This window comes from Crocodylus porosus, unplaced genomic scaffold, assembly GCF_001723895.1.
Source record: "Crocodylus porosus isolate Cpor-Errol unplaced genomic scaffold, CroPor_comp1, whole genome shotgun sequence".
NCBI lineage: Eukaryota > Metazoa > Chordata > Crocodylia > Crocodylidae > Crocodylus > Crocodylus porosus.
In genome coordinates, this window is record NW_017728925.1 from 11,469,433 (window position 1) to 11,488,453 (window position 19,021).

The 19,021-nt window shown below is 54.4% G+C and overlaps 1 protein-coding gene across 1 annotated transcript in view; it reads left to right on the forward strand.

The window, feature by feature from the left end:
- The first annotated feature begins 3,234 nt into the window (after positions 1-3,234).
- Positions 3,235-19,021, forward strand: part of ASS1 (argininosuccinate synthase 1) — a 65,415-nt gene continuing 49,628 nt past the window's right edge. Inside the window, exons 1-5 of the mRNA XM_019540796.1 lie at positions 3,235-3,281; positions 9,974-10,033; positions 11,060-11,172; positions 12,315-12,383; positions 13,797-13,985. Coding sequence (XP_019396341.1) covers positions 11,065-11,172; positions 12,315-12,383; positions 13,797-13,985 — 366 coding nt within the window. The 5' untranslated portion in view covers positions 3,235-3,281; positions 9,974-10,033; positions 11,060-11,064. The remainder of the gene's footprint in view (positions 3,282-9,973; positions 10,034-11,059; positions 11,173-12,314; positions 12,384-13,796; positions 13,986-19,021) is intronic.

Below are 19,021 nucleotides of genomic sequence, written 5' to 3' on the forward strand. Positions count from 1 at the left end.
CTCCTGCCCCTGGGGGACGGACAGCTTGAGCTGATGTAGCTGCAGCTCAGCGGTGCTCTTGTCCCCCAGCCTGGGGCCCTGACCTTTGCAATCTGGGACCCTGGCCTACCTCCGTGCCCAGGGCCCAGCTCTGGGGGGTGGGTGAGATTTGCTCTTTGGGTCAAACACCCTGGTCAGGAGGGAGAAGGGGACATGATGTGGCCCTGGCCCTAGCCAGGGGTCTGTCCTGCTGGGGCTTTGCAAAGTGCATGATTGATCTTGCTCTACCTGGACCCATGGGAGCGAATGACTGCAGCTGCCGATGCCTTCTTTATTCCCAGTGGCTGGATCCATCTATCCACAAGCAGACCACCCAGCTGAAACCCCTGGGGTGTGGATTGGGTTGCAAGTCTTGCACAGCCAGACGGCTTTGGGGAAGCAGGGTCAGGATGAACCATCTTCCCCATCATTTTTAGCACAGGGTCTTTCTCTCATTCATTGCTCGGCCCCCTGTGGCTAGTTGGCCGAGTGCTGCTGGCTTGAGAGAGCTGCCACGTTCCACCCTGGAGGTGGCTGCATTTAAGGTGTGGGTGAAGGCAACCTGTGGTTTGCAATGTGCCAGGGACCTCAATGACACATCTAACTTTTCCTACAACAGAATGGGTTGTGTGCCATCCCTCAGCTACAGGGGGATGGCACACACTGCTCCTAGCTTGTATTGCACCATGCTGGGCTAAGAGGGTTGGGTAAATGGATCACAAGGACATTCCTAACACAGTTTGGAGGCCAAATATTTAACTGGGGATTTCCTGCTTTATTTACACAGAAGAGGTCTTGTTTCCTAATGTCTCCAATGTCTCGGCTCATGGGGAAGCAGGAAACACAGGAGCCTGGGAAGTGAATCCAGCCTGAAGAGTCCCTCTCCCTAGACGCTCACGGTTGCATTAGCTTGTGCAGCCCTGGGGATCGGCGCCACTGCCCACCCTCCACCCAGACTGCGTGAACAATGGCACTGCCACAGCCAGTTGCCATGTTGGGTCTGATGTGGCCTGGAAGTGCCCACCAAGCCTCTGTGTTGTGGCCAGAGCCAGCCTGGGTTACAGGGCTGCTGCCCCCACAACTGTTCCCACAGGGCGGGGGATGCAGCTCCCTCGAGGAGACCTGGCAGAGGGCTTTTCCTGCCAGCTTTGCCCCACTATTTCCCCTAACAGCAAACCCTGCCAGCAGCAGTCGTCATCCCCCAGCACAGCTGCACCCAAAAAGTCTTGTGCTGGGATTGCCGTATGAGCCAGAGGGTGTGATCTTGCCACACCACTGACTGGCATGGCTGTGGCATTAGACTCAGCCTCAGTATTTTGGTCCCTCCGCTCGCATTGTGTCAAAGTAATGGGCACACACCGCTGTGCTGTGTTGGCACAGTGTTACCCTGGCACTGCGATAGCCCGTTCTGCTCGTTAGGATGGAGCCTGTGCAGTGATACTGGACTTGGTGGGCAGCGCTGCTTGAGAGCAGTCAGCTTAGCTGCACCCTTGCCCACCCCTGTGTGCAGAGAAGAGCCAAGAAGAGCACACCCCCTTGGCTCTTCTCTGCACACAGGGGTGGGCAAGGGTGCAGCTAAGCTGACTGCTCTCAAGCAGCGCTGCCCACCAAGTCCAGTATCACTGCACAAGGTGTGTGGTTTGGGCTGATCAGGGTTTGCCCCCACTTCAAGGCGTTTGCCGGTGTCCTTAGCAATGGTTTTTCAGCTTTGACCGGTGCTACTGTCTGCCCCGGGAGGTAAGCCCCTCGACGCCAAGTCCCCAGAGGACAGCATACTTCCTCGCCCGGCCATTCAAGAGCCGGAAGGAAACTGCCAGTCTCCAAAGGTAGGTGCAGTTCACTGGGGTCTGTGAACTGGGAGTGGGCCCAGGGCTGGCAAGCCCCTTCTGGAGGTAGCACACAGGCTTATGTTGCGTTGCATGTCTATGAGGACACTGGCGGGGTCTCTTGAAGGCCAGCTGCCAAAATGCTCCCGAGAGCAAGAAACTTATGAATTTCAGCCACCTGCCCGCTTCGAGAAAGGAGCTTGCAGGAAGCACTGCAGGCACGGGGATGAGTCCAGTCTACAACCCTCCGCAGACTTGCATGCTCTGCGTCTCGGCGTGGGTGTGAGTGGAGCCTGAGTTATGTATGGGAGGAAGCCGGGCCAAGGGTGTCATCCTTTTTTCCTCTAGAAGAATACCCTCTGTCTACCTCTGCCATGGGTGTTGGGGGTGGGTTGTTGAGCATCTCTGGCAATTACTCCTGCAAGCGTCTTATATTTGGGGTCCCCCAATGTGAAGGGACATTCAAAACTTGAGACTTTAAATGCCGCGGGGATGAGAATACCAGTCCCTTTGGAAAGGCACGGTAAGGCTCCAGTGGTTCTCAACCGCATTGGCCTTGACGCGCCACTCGGAGCATGCCAGTGATGCCTTTTCTTTCATTTTTTGGCTACAAACAATAGAGCTTTTTTTTCTGTTGCAGAGAACTCAGAAGGACCACAGCGGGTCAGGGTGGTTTTTTTTTTTGACATGATGGATTTCTGCGTGAAACCTCGGGGGTTGTCTTGTGGATTGCATGACTCCCCTGGATAGGATCTCAAGGCACCCCTGGGTGCCATGGCCACCTGGCTGAGAGTCACTGTGTGCTGGAAGCTTGTGATATGAGCACGGAAGGATGCTGGCATTTTCCCTGCCAAGTAGCAATGCGTTCAGGTTAGAAAAGACTGTGCCAGCCTCTGGGGAGCAGCGACAGGTTCGCATGTAAACAGATGCGTTGGATTCTGCTTGCCAGCACTTCCCGGGAAGAGCAAGAAACTACCCCCTTCTCTCCCCATCCCAGGTGGGTGCTCTGTAGTGCTTGCCTGGTACATGGCGCATCCCACGGCTGGGCAGTACCTGCAGCAGGGCTGCTATCCGGACTCTGCCGTGCAAGGCGGTGCGTGCAGGCAGGTGGCAAGTGGGTGCAGCTCCGGGCAGCGGGCTGAGATGAGGCTCCTGGCCGCTGATTTTCATAGCCTGCCTCTGGCTGCTGGGCTGTGCCAGGCTTGGGCTTCGCCTTGCCTGGGCGGGAGCCCTGCCCGGTGTTTCTCTGCCCTGCTGTGCGGCGTGTGGCAGGGGAAGCAGAGGCTGGGCTGGGCAGAGGGCAGTCCCTGCACGGTGGGGCCAGCCCACAGGGCAGCCCCAGCCCGGCCCCGCCTCCGCCTCTGCTTATAGCCAGGGATGCTGATGCCAGCAGAGAGGAGGTGGCAGAGCTGCAGCTGGAGACATCGCCCTGCCTGGGTGAGTGCGGCTGGGAGCGGAGGAGAGAGCTCCCGCCGGCCTAGTGCAGGGGCAGTGGGGCCCCCGCTTGCCTGGGACCTCAGGGTAAATGCATGGGGGGGGGTGCAGCAGGGCGTGGGGGGGGGTCTCTGCTCTGCAATAATCTGTGCCCAGCCCCAGAGACTCATGCTGCTCTACCCGGGGCTGCATCCCTGCACCCTGGTGGATCCCAGCCCCAGGGAAACCCATGGGGGGGGGGTTTGCCGTGGGCTGGGTTGGATGGGAGGCTTCCCCGCAGTGCAGACAGGTCTATGTCAGTGTAATCAGGTTGGAGTAAACCCGTGCACGTCCTGATGTGGCAGCGAACCCCACTTCTGCATGGACCGTGAGCCCCTCGGGGCAGGGCTGCTTGGGTTCGATAGTGCCTGGTCCAGTGAGCCCGCAGTGCTGCACCAACAGCAGGCTGCTCTTGCCCCTAGCCCTGTTCCCCCAGCGCCCCCTTCCCTCCCTCCCCGGTGACATGTCCCATTGCCCTGTTCCCCCAGCACCCCGGTGCCACTGCATGCCAAGCGCCCGTCTGCCACCGCGCCCAGCCTCCGTGCGCTCTGCAGGCAGCTGTGCGCGGAGGGGGGCTTGAGTCTGGGGGCTGGTATTACAACTGACGGTGCCGCTCGCCCTAACCTGTGCCCTTTGCTGACTGGCTCCAGGGCAGGACTTCCTCTTGCGTGCCGAGTTGCAAGTCTTTTCACGTTGATGGTTTTTGCAGCTCTGGCATTTCCCTGAAGGCAAAAACAAAAGAAAAGAAAAGCTATAAGAACTGGCAGTTCCTGCAAAAGGGATGGCAGCAATCGCAGGGAAGTTGCCACACCATAATCAGCCGCGCTGAGAAAGCCCCGAGCCCTGCCCTTCAGCCGCGGCGTGTTTGCTCTGATTTCATGTCCCAGAACTTCAGCTCCAGGCAAATTAGGAAACACCCTCTCCCTTCCTGGAGACCTGCGGCCTCCTTGGCACGGTCCCCGGGGTAAAGTGCTGGGGATCGCTGCCTGGCAGAGGGCTTTGGCAGCCAGCCCCGGGAAGACAATCCTGTAGCTCTCTCGGTGTCCCCCTTCCCCTCCGTTAGTGGGGACAGCTCATGGGAAGCATCCTCCTGTCCCTCACGGACCACGCGGGCTCGGGGAAGAAACACCGTGTGAGACCGCCTGCTTTCCAGTTCCACCTCTCCCCGCCGTGCCCTGGGGCCTGACTTCCAAGTCCCTGGCACTCCTGATGTTTTGACCAATTCCCCTGGCTTCGTCCACCTGTCCGTGCCGGCGAAAACAGAGCCACCCTCACGGGGAAAGTTGTGGATGAATTCATGTCTGGAAATAGCTGAGCCCGTCTGCAGAGCTGAGTCCTGTTGTCACGAGACAGGGATGAGTTTGAGGGATCTGAATGGGATCCCTCCTTAGAAAAGAGATTTCCTGCTAGGAAATAGCCCTTCCAGTAACCTTATCTCACTCCAGCAGGGGCGGCAACGAGAAGGGAGATCCCTGCCCTCCAGGCGGGTGATCTTCAAGGTGCAGGGCTTAGAGCAGGGGCGGGCAATTATTTTGGGTGGAGGGCGGCTTACTGAGTTTTGGCAAGCCATCGAGGGCCGCATGACGGGCAGCCAGGGCACATGAACATTAACTTCCTAAATTTTTTAGGGGCCCCGCGGGCCGACTTGAATGGCCTGGCAGGCCGCATCTGCCCATGGGCTGCATTTTGCTCACCCCTGGCTTAGAGAGAAGCATCTGACTCTCCCGGTGCGCCCTTCGTGCCCTCTGACAGCGCCTTTCTGCGCAGGGGGCGAGGGCAAAATTCACAAGTTCCTTGCTCTCTGCAGTGTTTCAAAAGGCATCTTCAGTCCCGCCCGCCCCCGTTTCCAGGAAGAGGGCTGGGGCTTACAACATGTCCTGTTCAGCAGCATTTGTCTAGCTGGGATTTTGGGTCTTTGAAACGCGGCTGGGACAACTGGCTTCACAGAGCCCTGGATGGCTCAGAGGCCTGTTAATGGGTCGTGTCCCGTAAAGTTTCCGGCTCAGCCTCCCTCTGCATTCAGCAAAAGCTGTCATCACTCAGCTGGGCCCCTGACTGTGTCAGCTTGGGTTACTAGTGATAATACAGTGACCAGGCGCTGCTATTTAGTGATCAGCGCTATTATAACATGTTTCCCCTGAGAAATGGCAACGGGGTGGAGCCAGGCTATTAACAATGGCACAGTCATCCACGGTTTCCTACGCAGAACCTGTGCCAGAGATAACCCCAAATTGGTGTTTGTGTGTTTTAATTAGTGGCTTGGTGGCACGTGCGACATAAAATTTGCAATGTCTCAGTGCTTTGGCAGGTTGTCTGCTTCTGGCATGGGGGGAGCTTTGCCTTGAGGCTCCCTAAGAAGCAGCCTTATGCGGTTTGCGTCTCCTGCGATAACCCCCCTGCAGCCAGCCCTGCCCTAGCTTCACAAGGCGCAAGTCTCTGGCTTTGAGACCCAGGCTCTTCTCAGTCCCTGGCTTCCCTGGTGACCCATAGCACCCCCACCTCCAAGATGTGCTCTTTCTGGTTGCCTTGCAGGAAGGGGTGGGGGGTTGTTTTCTTCTTTAACAAGATGGGTATCAGAGTGCCAGTGGCCCAAAATAGCATGGCAGACTCTGCTCCAAAACAAACCATCTTTATTGTGCCACTCCAGTTCCCTCTGGTCTTTCCTTGGACTCTTTTTTTTATTTTTATCCCTCCGGCTCTCAGAGCCTCACTCTTTTCCTTAGGCGTAGCCAGCCACACTTGCAATGACACAGTTGCAAAAACTGTAGTATTCACCTGGGAAGAACAGTCCTCCAATAAAATGAGGCATTATGCCACAGGGAGCAAATGAGGGAGCAGTCCTTGGGTGCTGGTACCAGCCCCAGATGGCCGTGTGCCCCCGGGGTGAGAAGGTATATAGGTGTCCTGTTTGCTTAGAGATCCCGTACACAGCCCGAGCTCATACTGAAATGCTTGACATCAAGTGTCCTCCCCAAGAGCCACAGGCTTGAAACTCAGCCCTCGCAACACTTTTCATCACACAGGTGCTCATCTCCCCAAAACCACTGTGGTTTGTGTTAAGTGGCCCTCTTTGCTGGCCATCCTGGCACAGAAGCTGAGCCCTGAACGGGGCATGGAGGAAAAATGCCATGGGAAAATCCCACGGTCCCTGCTCCTATGCTGTGGCTGGGGGGATGGCACTGTTCTCCAAAGCACCTCTCTCCCCAGCACTAAATTCACCTAAAGAAAGAGTCAGAGGGATATTTCATGAAGCCAACTACGGGGAGCGGTGAGGGGGTTATTAGCACTGGGCCTTTCCAGAAAGAGAAGTCCCAGGGCTCAGGAACGCTTAGGCACCACTGGTGCAGTAAGTCTATCCTGCTTTCTTCCTGTAAATGCCCGGCCTGTGAAGGGGAAGGCGCAACACCCAGCAATCATTATGCAATAAAACAGGTCTCTGGTCATGTTCCAGGATATGCCACTCAGCACCTTTGGCTGGGGTTTTTGGAGCCAACAAAGCGGCAAAAGAGCACTAGATCTGTTGCCTTGCCATGTGTTTCATGTCCCTGGGAGCGTTTCGACCCTAGGCCAGTCTGCCCCCTCCCTTTCAGGCCGAGCTGGGGGATGCTTTGCCTAGCAAAGGTTGGGGCAGGGCGAGGCACAGGTTCAGGGAAGCCGACTGATGCCAGACCTCGGCTGTGCTGGTAATCAGATTGGACAATCTGCCTGTTTCTTATTTGCTAACTGCCAGGCTTGAGTGAAATTGGGAGTGATCGTAAATTGTCCCACTTGCCTGGAAGGGATTGGAGCTCTGCCAACCTGCACCAGCACAGCCCTTGCCCCACGGCTCCAGGGAGAAGTGAAAGCGCCTGCAGTTGTGCCCTCCAGAGCTTCCTCCTTGCCCTGCCCTCTGGGAGGGTTAGTAATTTCCTGCTTAACTGATGCCTGTGGTCTCCATACCCCACCCCGGGGCCCTGCGTGGGAGCTGCAGGAGACGCTGGCTCTGGGAAGCTGTCTGTTCTGCACCCACCTGTTCCTTGCAGCCCACGAGCCGCAGAAATGCCTCTAGCTGGTGCCAAGGTCAGCGGCCTCAGCATCCGGTCTGACGGAGCACCGCAGGCTGTGCCAGTCCCTGCTGCGCCCCTGGATAAGTCAGGGGTGCGACGCTGGTGACACAGGCCTGAAGAGACCATTCAGGGAGCAGCTGGGGCCAGTGAGGGACTGATGTGCCAAGAGCCTGAATGCAGTTCAGCGAGCAGCTCTGGCCAGGGTTGCTTCACACACCGGTGCCTTTGGCTCACCTGAGGCTGGGTGAGTCCCAGCAGAACTAGGATTATTTAGTGGCAATCCTGACATGAGCTAGCATGGCAGAGAGAGCCAGTCTCTCCCAGCGCTGTGGCTCTGGGTTCAGGTGAGTTCATCCCCTCCTGCTGAGCCTTGCAGGGTTGGGAACTTCCTGCCATGCTCGTGTTGCGTACCCAGACCGGCGGGTGGATTCGAACAGTGGGTTTTATTGTAGCCTCGGAGCAGTTAACCAGCACTACCATAGGCAACATAGTCTAGTGTGCATCCCTGCTGTCTCAGGCGCTTCTGCGTACAACACATCCCTCCCTCCAAAGCCAACGGGCTGCGTGTGCTCCGTCTCGCTCCCGCAGGTACTGTTACCGAGTACACCACCAGGTACTTTCCAGTTCACTCAAACAGCAGCTAGAAAATTGGTCTTGAAAGAGGGGTCAGAAGAACAGGGTTCCTGGCCTCGCTCTGCCCTTGATCAAGTACCCCTGGTGATGCCCCTCGAATGCTGCGCCCTGGCACAGGGAGCTCTGCTGCTTCAGTCCAGGACGGTTTGCGGAGGGCTGAGAGATCCTCCATGGCTGCGGAGGACGTGCAGCAGGTGGTTGTGAACGTGTTGGCTGGTGTTTGCAGTAGCACAAGGATCCTTCCTTCCTACCGGGGATCTTCCAGCCCATTTATGTGGGGGTGAAAGGATGTGTAGGTGTGTAGGACAATATTTCCCTCCACTGGCTTGAGAAAGTATCCACCTGAGTGTGTGTCCACACTGGGTGACAGTGCGAGTGACACAGCATACCCAGACACAGGGGAAGCAATGGCTGGTAATGCCATTTGAAGGCTGTCTCTGGAGAAATTTCACCTACTGCACAAAGCCGTGGGTTTATTTCTGCCTGTGAGCTGAGTGTGCTAAAAGTCCTGTTGCTCTGCAGGGCCGGTTAAGCTCCGGGTCTCCTATTGAGTGTCCCCATGTGAAGAGTGGAGGCATTTGCTGTTAATCTGCCTGATCTTTGTAAATCGATTAACAGATCTGCCTAGAAGGGGCGTGCATGTGGGGCTGATATTTAGGTGTATGGGGTGCTTAACACGTGGTGACTGTGCAGGGAGGGAGAGTGGCGGTGGAAGCCCCAAATTCTGGCTCGAGCTCTGGCAGTGACTTTCTCTGCAGCTTCGGGCGTCTCCTTCATCTTCCTTTGTGTCAATGGGGAGGGCAGTGTAAGAGCCAATGTTTGCGAAGAGCTTGAAAGAGGGAAAATGCTCATTATTCACAGCTTGCTGCCCCTGGCATGGACATCCTCTGTGAGGCCTTAGTGCAAATCTAAGAAGAATGGTCCTCCTGCGATGCAGGATGTGACTTTCAGGTGCCCGACCCAGCCCTGCTCTATTATTGTTGACATCCTGGCAGTGCCCAGAAGCCCCTGCCAAAGTCAGGGCTCCATCCTGGTAGCATGTAGCAGATGACAGACAGGAGCCTGCAATCTAAGCCGGTTGGACAGACAAACAGGGGTGCCAGCCCCATGTGACTGCAGCATGCGTGCACAGACCTGCGCTAGCTTCCAGCTTGCTTGCCTGGATATGAGTGCAGATGCTTGCCAGGGATCCTGGGGACTTATGTGGGCAGCTGGCCCATGCTGGAAAGATTGGACATGGCTGCATCAATGGTCACATCCCTGCCCCGGCGACTGCAGCATAGACGTACCCAGAGGGCAGGAGGGAGGAGACTTAAGGCCAGGGTTTGCTTAAGACCTGGACACCCATCGCTGGAGCTGGATTTCCCAGCTGTTGGCATCTGAAGCACAGGTTTCTTTGGGAAATCCAGCCCCACTGGCCTTGCAGACTAATGAAACCCCAGCTCGCAAACCCGGTCTGAGGGCTTGCCAGGTGTCTGTGCTAGTTGCTGTTGGAGCCCAGATCTCCCAGGTCCTGCCTGATAGCCAAGCGCAAGACCCTCCCTCCTCTTTTTTTTTCTCCTGAGCCATCTCTGAAATGCCTCTCCAGGGCTCTGCAGCAGTTTCCCCCTCAGGCTTCCCTTGGCACACGTAGCACAGAGCCCTTGGCCCTCCCACGAGACTCTTCCTGGTCATCAACCCCCAGTATTACCCGCACAGCAGTTGGACTCTGAAGCCAGTGCTGTGGTCGTCCCCTGCCCAGCTGGCTGGATTCTGCAGGGGGGCACCAGCTGCACCTGGTGGGCCACTGCACTTCCCTGCTAGGCCATTTCTGCTCTCCGTGTGCAGGATCAGGACCCTGCACCGCCCTGGAAGCTGCCAGCCCTGCTTGGTTGTGCCTCCGTGTCTCACTCCAAACTCCATCTCAACTGCACGTCCCTGGGGTCTCCAGGGGACACACTTGGCTGCAGCAGTCTCACTTGCTTGGTTCCTTTGCAGAGAGTTTGCTGAGTGCTTGAGGAAGGAGCCCAAAGGTCCTGGTCAGCCATTGGAGTGGAGGTAACTGTGCGCTGCTGCTTGATGTGCCTCTTCCTTGGCTGCTCTCCTTTCCATTGCTTGGTCTCCCTTCCCATGCAAACCATGTGTTTTGGTGGGGTTTTGGGTGTTGCTGTCAGGCATGCTTTAACATGACGTGGAGCTGCAGCAGCAGAGAAACCCACCCCTGGGCCCATTGCTATAGCCTGGAGTCATTAGTGAAGTGACCCAGATCTGGCCTGTTCTCTGGTCCCATCCGATGAGGGGTCCAGTGGCACGTGCCGGTCCAGTGTTGCCCGTGCCCGTCTCCTGGGGTTAGGCCCTGTAATGCGTGACCATGGTCCTATGAGTTTGCTGCTTGTTACTGCAGAGCATGCCCCAAGACTGCCCCCCGCCATTAACCCCTCTGCCCGTGGCAGCAGCAGCTCTCTACAACCTGTTGGTCCCTGGCACTTCACCAGTCCTTGCTCCGTCAGGGGCCTTGGCCCTTCTCCAGCAGTTCTTCATTCCTCTGATGATCCAGATGCTCTCTCACAGTCCAAATGAATCTGTCTGCTGGGCTGTTTTTTGTCTCCTGCCACACTGCCATTTCCCTTAGCAGGCTCCTCCGGTCCGTGAGCTAAGCCAGAGCAGCCTGGACCAGGAGGCTGTCGGGGGGGAGCTAGATGATTTTTTGTCTCTGGTGCTGTCCCCCACCACCCTTCAAGGGCAAGAGGAGCTTTTCCTCTTGTAGGAGATAAATGTTTGCTTTGGGGGTATGCGTGAGATGCCAGCCAGGCATCCCCGCACTGAGAGGTCGTCACCTTGTGCTTGGAGCTCGGGGAGTTGGAGTTGGGTTCCTAGTCTCAGCTCTGCCACACATTCGCTGAGTGACTTCCCTGCTCTGTGCCTTGGTTTCCCCGCTATGTAAAATGGGCATAAGGTTGATGGCCTTGCAGCATGAGGGTATCTGTCAGGTTCCAGTCTCTCTTGACATAGTGCTGGGTGGCAGAGCCCTGGCTGTCCCAGCATGGTGGCTGGGGCATGACTGTGCTCCCTTGCTTCCCCCAGGTACCATGTCTCAGTCCAAGGGCACGGTGGTGCTTGCCTACAGCGGTGGCCTGGACACCTCCTGCATCCTGGTCTGGCTGAAAGAGCAAGGCTATGATGTGATTGCTTACCTGGTAAGAAGCTACAGCCTGTCTCCTTGTGCTCCCTGGCTTTGCCAGCCTGTCTCCCTCAGGTGGGCAAGGCAGGGTGTGTGATGGGCTCTCAGCACCCAAGTGCTTCTGTTCTCTCTGCCTGGCAGGGGCAGAGCCTGGTGTGACAGCAGGAGCAGGGGGGATCTGCATGGGGGGGACGGGGTGACTGGACTCCACAAATGACAGCGGTGTTTGCAGCCCAGTGCTCCTTGAGCTCTGCTCGCATGGCAGCTGAGGCTGCAGCAATGCTCTGTTGCTTTCTGGCTAATATAATGCTTCTCAGAACATGTGGGGCCATGGAGGAGCCTGCTAGGGCTGGGACACCCTCCCTGTACAGCAAGAGAGAGGGGTGACCACCCTCCCTGGAGATGGGCCACTGGACCCCAGCATCTCCCGCATGGCCTAGCAGAGCTATGGGCTGCATCTCATTATGCCAGGTGGGAAATGGGCAGGTGTGAGGCCTCATTAATGGGTTCCAGGGGAATGCACCCAGTTGCCAACCCTTTCCCTTTTAGCCTCCTGGAGTGGCAGAGACCAGCTGGGTATGCACCAAGGGACCAGGCACTGATCCAGCTGGCAGAGGGTCATGCGAATCAGCCTGGACTCTGGGTCAGGGATTGTTGTGGCAGCAGGGATTTAATGGCTGGGTCACAGCAGAAAAGGGGATGTGGCCATGCATGGCCTGGGGAGGCTGGTAAAGGTTAATAGCAAACAGAGTGGAGCATCATTCCCACTGCTCGATGGGCAAGGGTCACCAGCACAGCCGTACATCCTCGGGCTTGGGCTCATCGCAGGAACAGGCTTGGAGTCCTCCCTGTCAGGGACGCAGGTGTCTCTGCAGCCCGGGCAGGGAATGGGATCTCCCCTGGCTGAGGGCAGCCTCCGCTGTCGGGTAGGGGTGTCCTCTAGCCATGCAGCTGGGGCAAGCGGGACCTCCGCTCTAACCTCGCCATAGCCTGGAGCCTTCTGCCCTTCGGGGTCGTCTTTCCCCGTGGGATGAAGCCAGAGGATTCTGGGTTCCTCCTTGCTCCACAGTCTTGGAGACTCCTTGGCCAGAGCTTGGCAGGGTTGAGCTCACGTTCTCGGTCCTCACTTCTTGCGCTTTCTCTCGTTCTCGTTTCCAGGCCAACATTGGGCAGAATGAGAACTTCGAAGAGGCGAGAAAGAAAGCGCTGAGCCTGGGAGCCAAAAAGGTAACGCCAGCCCCCAGCATCCGTGCTGCTCCGTGTTATTCAAAGGCCTCTCCCTCCTCTCATGCCAAGGAGGGCAACAGACCTGCAGGTCCTGGCAGGGGCTAAAGTAATGAGCCCTCCCCGGCAGATCGAGGGCAGGGGTACTGAATAAAATACGTAGTCGATGCACAGTGGGGCTGGGCTGGGATTCTGGACCATGAATCCAGACCTCTGCCATTTGGGCGGTGGGAGAGCTGCTGTCCCTGCGATGCTAAACAGCTATTTACCTCCTCTGTGTGCCCTGCCACCAGAAGGGGGGCATCCCTCATGCCCCCACACAGTCTGTGTGGTGCATCTCTGCAGCCTTATGGCCCCATTGGGCCGTTGGGACCTGTGCACTCAAACTGGGGGGCCACCTCCAGCCTCAGAGCTGGGACACCTCTGGTAAGGATGGCCAGCTACCCTTCCTCCTATATGAAGCCAGGAGCATTTCTGGCGATTCCTCTCACCTACAGATTACCAAGCTGCTGTTAACGCCCAGGTGCAAAGCATTGCATGGAGCCAGCTCTCCATAGCAGGGGTCCCCAAGTTGTAAGAAGTGCTTCATGGGGTTCCTCTCCCTTTCTCAACTCACAGTTGGATGATGAAGGTGCATGCCAGCCTGCAAAGCTTTTGGCCTGGGGAGTTTAGGATCCATCTTCCTGGAGCAGGAACTAAAGGCTATCTCTTCTTTAGCTTCTACCCAAGTTCCTGTCCTGTTTTCTCTTCTCTTCCATCTAAATGTCAGCACCTGTTTCCTATGCTGTCTTTCATTCCCTGTTTCTTTTCTTCTTCATCTATTCATTTTACCCTGTTTTTAAAAAATCCTTTTCCTGCCATAATTTTTTTTTTTTAAAATTGTTCCTCTAAAGCTTTCTCTTCCTGCCTCTAAATATCAGAAGATGCCCTTGAGGGGTTGATGGGTACCAGGGGTTGCATATGGAGGAATGGGCTGCTGGTTGCACCCAGACAAGGACAGCTGGATTTGGATTCACTCCATTTTGGGGGGGTTGGGTGCCATAAAGAAGTTTCTGCCATCAAATATCTGTTCTCAGAGTGGTTTGTTTTCCAGAGCTGTTGATGCAGAACTTTTACAAATCGTTAGAAGAGGGAAAATTCTCATTTGATGCATTAGTTGTACTAGTACCATTACACCATCCATTGAATTTCATGATGCTGCACCAGGGATGAATTGGACCCATTCTTTGAAAAAAATGTAGCTGGATCTTTCTGGAGTCTGAGCAAAAAAATGAGAACTATGGATGCAGCCAGTGGGACGCTGTGGAGCAGGGTGAAGTCTAATGATAAATAGACCATCCCACCAGTTCCAAGCACCCTATGCCGATAGGAGTTTCCTAGGCCACTCTCATTGCTTGGGGCTCTCTCCTTCTGCAGGTTTACATCGAGGACATCAGCAGGGAATTTGTGGAGGAGTTCATCTGGCTGGCAGTCCAGGCCAATGCCCTGTATGAGGACCGGTATCTCCTGGGCACTTCGTTGGCCAGGCCTTGCATTGCACGTAAGCAGGTGGAAATCGCCCAGAAGGAAGGAGCTCAGTACGTCTCCCATGGAGCCACGGGGAAGGTAAGGAAAGGGAAGAGGTTTACCTTACTCTAAGTTGGGTTTTGGGTGCTTGTGAATATGGGATTCCCTGACGGGTGAGCATGGAGCTTCCCCAAGGACCAGCTCGGATATATTTGGGCTTTGAAATGCAATGTGTCCCTTCTCTAGGTCTCTTGGCTGGGAATTTTATTTCCATATTTTTTAATGGAAAATGTAGCTTGAAAAAAATGTCAGGTTTCCCAAGTAAAATGTTATCATACTTCTTCATTTTTTTTATCCTTTGGGAAACCAGGACAAAATATTTGGGGCTGTTGAGCTGAACCAAAGTGTTTTGGGCTATCTGATATGAATCCAGTGTCTGCCTGAGTTGTCCTGATGCCTCCTGGCAATTTTAGTAGACTAGGCTTCATTTCCCAGAATGCACTTCCCTCAGCCATTTTACCCATTGTCATGGTGCGTTATTGAAGTGCCATGGTTGTGGCACATTGTTGGACTGGCCTGAGAGCCTGGCTCAGAGAGGAGAAATGGGAGGTTTTTGGGACAACATCTTCTGTAGACATGATGTGCAGCTGAATGGATGTAGATTAAAGTCAAAACTGGGCACGTCTACATTAACGTGCATGCATTAACATGCTTTAGTTAACGCACATTAGATCTAGTACCTCCATTGTAGAGTACTAAGAAAATATGCATTGGCCTATCTTAATGCACATTAATTAAAGATCATGATTTTTAAGTGGCACTTACTGTGCATTAGCCTATTTTAATGAGCATTAACTAAGTAGCATGGTATTTAAAGTGATGCTTTAATGTGCATTAAAATAGGCTAATGAGCATTAAAGTGCATGTGTAGATGCACTGAATCCAAACTTCCAAGCTGAGACTCTTCTGAATTGTCTCTTCCATGTCAGGATATATTAACTTACTTGGGGTCTTTAATAAATTTGGAAATATTAAATGTCCCCGAGGATGGAAACTCCCATGTGTAGTCAACTCTGGGCAGAATCCGCTCTTAGGAGCTATAAAAACATCCCAGGCATGCTTCAAGGGGGATAAAGAAGGACTTCCTTTGACCTCACTGGTCATATTCCAAGGGAGATGAAAGAAGAAAATTGCTGCAAATCTCTGATCTGGAACAGCTTGTTTTTCTCCTGGGGGGTGCATGTGATTGCATGTGTCTGGTGCATGGGGAATGCTCCAGCGGTGGTGCTGAGGCTGTCAGGGTTGGAGGATACCTGGGCAGCAGTGCAGCCAATGGCCCCTCTTGCTGCCTGGGCCCCAGTTGTGGAAGCGGGTGCTGCGGGCGAGGTGTGGCATTAGGGGAGGTGCTGAGAGGCAGGACTGCTCACCTCTGCAGCTCAGGGCTGCTGCAGTTCTGAGAAGCGATGCAGAAATGGATGCTTTTAAGTTGTATCAGTACCTTCCACCTTCCTTTTATTTTAGGACAAATCTTTTTCTCTCCTCACCTGAGAGCTCTGCTCCAACTGCTTGAGGGTTAGCAGGTGGGGCTGGTTCTCCTCATCTGGAATGCCCTGAAGAGCAGGGAGACACAGGTGATGAAGTGAGCTTGAACTTGGGAAAGCTTGTCCCAGCTAGCTATCTACTTTGGTTAGTCTGTACGGTGCAAATCTATCCAGCCTTCTTCGGGAGAGACGAGGCAGCATTGATCACCACATTGGGGGAAGTTTTTTTGGCCAGCATTTTCCACTAGAGGGGGCAAGGACCCTGCATTGCCCTTCTGGAGGTGGGTGACTTGCTCCCCAGCCGGCAAAGAGCAAGCACAAATGGTGGCAATATGGAGATTCCCCCGCTAGAGGCAGACAGAGACCACAGAGTGGCACAGTGGGGCCTGGCTGCTGGTCCAGACAACCTGCCCATGTAAAACCAAAGAGGGACGTCGCCTTCCTTCCTTCCTTCTTCCTCATTCTAGACCGAGATGGAGCTTTCCTGCAGCACAGTCAACCCTTGCTTCTCTTCTAGCCTGGGACTAGCTTTTCCGGTGCTGCTCTGATGCAGCCCTGATGGTGGAAACACTTTGTAAGCATAGGTATGTCCCCTCCACCACCTGCGCCCTCTCTTCTCTGGGCATGCATGCACCATGTGCACTTGTCGTGGCCTGTGGTGGACATTCACTCTGCCTCCAGCGAGGAGGACATGGAGCTGGCTAGAAAATGCTTCTCTATATTCACCCATCTAAAACCACTGAGTTGTTTCCAGGCTGGATGCTTGTCAGAGATCTCCAGGTGTGCCGTGGGAAGTTGGGAGGTGTATCAGGCCTCCAGAGTCCACCGAAAAGAAGATGGAGGAGGGCCCAATCTGAGTTAACCTGCCCAAAGGAGAAACAATGGGACAAGCTAGGAAGAGGGCGATTGCTATTAGATGGCCTCAGCAGAGGGTTTGAAGAGCTTGCTGCTGTATGGTGTGACAGGCAACGGATTAAGACTTAGAAGCAGGAGGGGCAGCATCTCGAGGGATGTCTGCTAGGATAGAGCTCTTCAGTCTCTTATTGTTCATCTGAAAGTGCTGGTCACCTGTGGAGGATAGGGAGCCACTTATGTGGTGCAGCTCCCCTGCACAGGCTTTTCCCATGCGCCTTGCTATATTCCCTTGTGCAGGTGTCACCCTTTCTGTTTGCTCCTCTTTAAGCTGTCCACTCGAGGGTGCTCTTGAGCGATCCAAAAAGTAAGTTCAGAGGCTTACAGTGGATGGGGCCAGCATCCCTTGATGCCTCAGCCTGAAGGACCAAGTCCCATTCCCGGCGGCACACATCATGCAGCAGGATTCACTTGCATGGCTCTGGAGCCAGAGATGCCATGCCTGCTTGGCTGCCATGCTCTGCACTTGAGTGATACAGCCCCCAAATACCCTTGCTTCTGCACTGAGCTCCCCTCCGCTGCCCCCTGCTAAAAAGTCACCTCCGTGGACTGACACTGCAGAAGCCAACCTCCCTCCCCCACCAACTCTGACTCTGAGTAGCCAGGAAGCAGCACCCTGAGCCTCTGCCAAGTCTGTCTTCTCCTCAGCTTAATGGTTTGGGGAGGAGGAGATGAGTGCTGGTAACCTGACCTGGGAATGTGCCGTTCCCGGCTGCGGCAGCAGCAGGGGCTCCAGCATCTTAAATGCGCACCATCTGCAGCGCCCTTGTCTCAGGAGCAGATGGACGTGTTTTGGGCCTGTAAGGGAAATTAGTGTTTTGGTGTATGTACTTTCATATGTGAACGTGTGTAATAGTCCCAGGGGGTTCCCTGGACCAGCAGCAAATGTATCCGCTGGGCCTGGGTTGTGGGAACGGGGGGGTGAGGGGAGGGTATCCTGTTTAGTGGCGGTGGAAACTGGGCACTCATCTCTATTCCCTAAAAAGGACTAATAGCTCCCTCAGCTGCTCCTACCCTCCTGCACCAAGGTACCTGGCCTCATTAGACAGCTCTTGCCAGGGGGCTTGTTGGCAAGGACCAATTAAGATGAAAGGGTGTCCACAATCCAGCAAGCCATCAACTCCTCCCCGCCCCCCCATCTCACACTCCATGATCTTCTTCCCTACACAGCCATCCTCCTCAGTGCCTTCTGTGGCAGCTGAAAAGTATGTCTGTGTGATAAAAGTTCTTGCTGAAGGCTCTGTCAAGATTAGACCAAATGTTTTCCTGTATTTGTTTAGATATTAAGCTATAAGTTGTTGCTAAAAGCCTAATATAGTTTAAGATGTAGTGAGACCTTGTATAAAGTAAGGCCTAGCAAATTTAGCAGAGCCTAGAAGTAGGAAGGCCCTGTGGCGCAGTTAAAATTACCTTATCAAAAGAATGCAGGGCTTGTACTGCTATTGGTCAGTCTAAGGACAGTTGAAGAAAAGGAATCTAAGTGGTTGTACGTTATCAGTGTCTTTCAAAAGCTATAAATTAGCTGAAATATTTGGAAACCATTCAGAAGGAAGATGCAGCTCTGTGAAAAGGATTAGTTAGCTGTTGCCTAGATCAGTGGGCCTGTGGACCTCGAGGAGCCCAAGAGCTGCATTCCAGGGTCCTTCCCGGCACCCCTCAGACAGTGTTGTCCAGGGACGCCTGACCTCGCTGAACTTTGCGGAAAAAGAAGCTTGCTGTGTATTGAGCATCAGAGGGACTGCCAATAAGTTGCCAACGCAAATTGCTTTTGTCTGTCATTGTTTGTCTTGTTACTACACGTAGTTGTGTTTTTCTTAAGTCAATAAATCTTTCTTACCTTTCTACCCCTGACCACACTCTCAATCTAAACCCTCCGCAGGCAGCTGGAACACCTTCATGCTCCTCTCCCAGCTCCCTGGAAAGAAGATGAAGGTTTCTTCAAAGTTCACTGTTGCAGCTTGTCCCCTTAGACCTCCAGACCTGGGTCCTGTGAGTTGTCCCTGCCTGCAAGGGAATCGGGAGCCCTCTGTGACTCGTTCTGATTTAGAACCTAGGCCTGGTCCACAAAGAGGGCTTGGTGCCTAAATGCCTTTGGCATTGCCCACATCTGGACTGCCACTGAACTTGTACAGACTGGGCAGCCTGCGTTGGTGTGTTGCTTTTACTCTGCATTGTCCCGGTTTGACTTTCAGGTTGTCTTGTAAGCCTGGGTTAGCTTCAGTAATTGGGTTTTTTTTCCTTTAATGCTCGCGGTCCAAAGCAATACATAGTCATTTTGGTAAGCCTGGGTTAGACAAGCCCTCAAGATGTCTCAGTGACACATTTAGCAGGCTGAGTGCGTATGGGGTCGTCAGCTATTTCTGAAAATCCATCCCTCTAAAAATACCTATGGTAACATTAAATGCATCCCTGGGGTCACACGTGCCTGTGGTGCAGTGGAGAGGGCTTGCTAAAGGCATGAAAGCACCTCCGTTGGCCACCTGGAATGGCTCAGTCATGCCATGCACAGTCCTGTCCTCTCTGCAGGGCTGATCCAGAGATGGGCACAGATGAACTGTTAGCACTGCCCTGAGCTCATGCACATGTTAGGGCGAGTTAAAGCCACAGAGATCGCCCATGGTAGCTGGAGTCTCAGACTCAGGGCCGGTTCCTAGGGAGGTGGAAATTCATGGATGTCCTGAT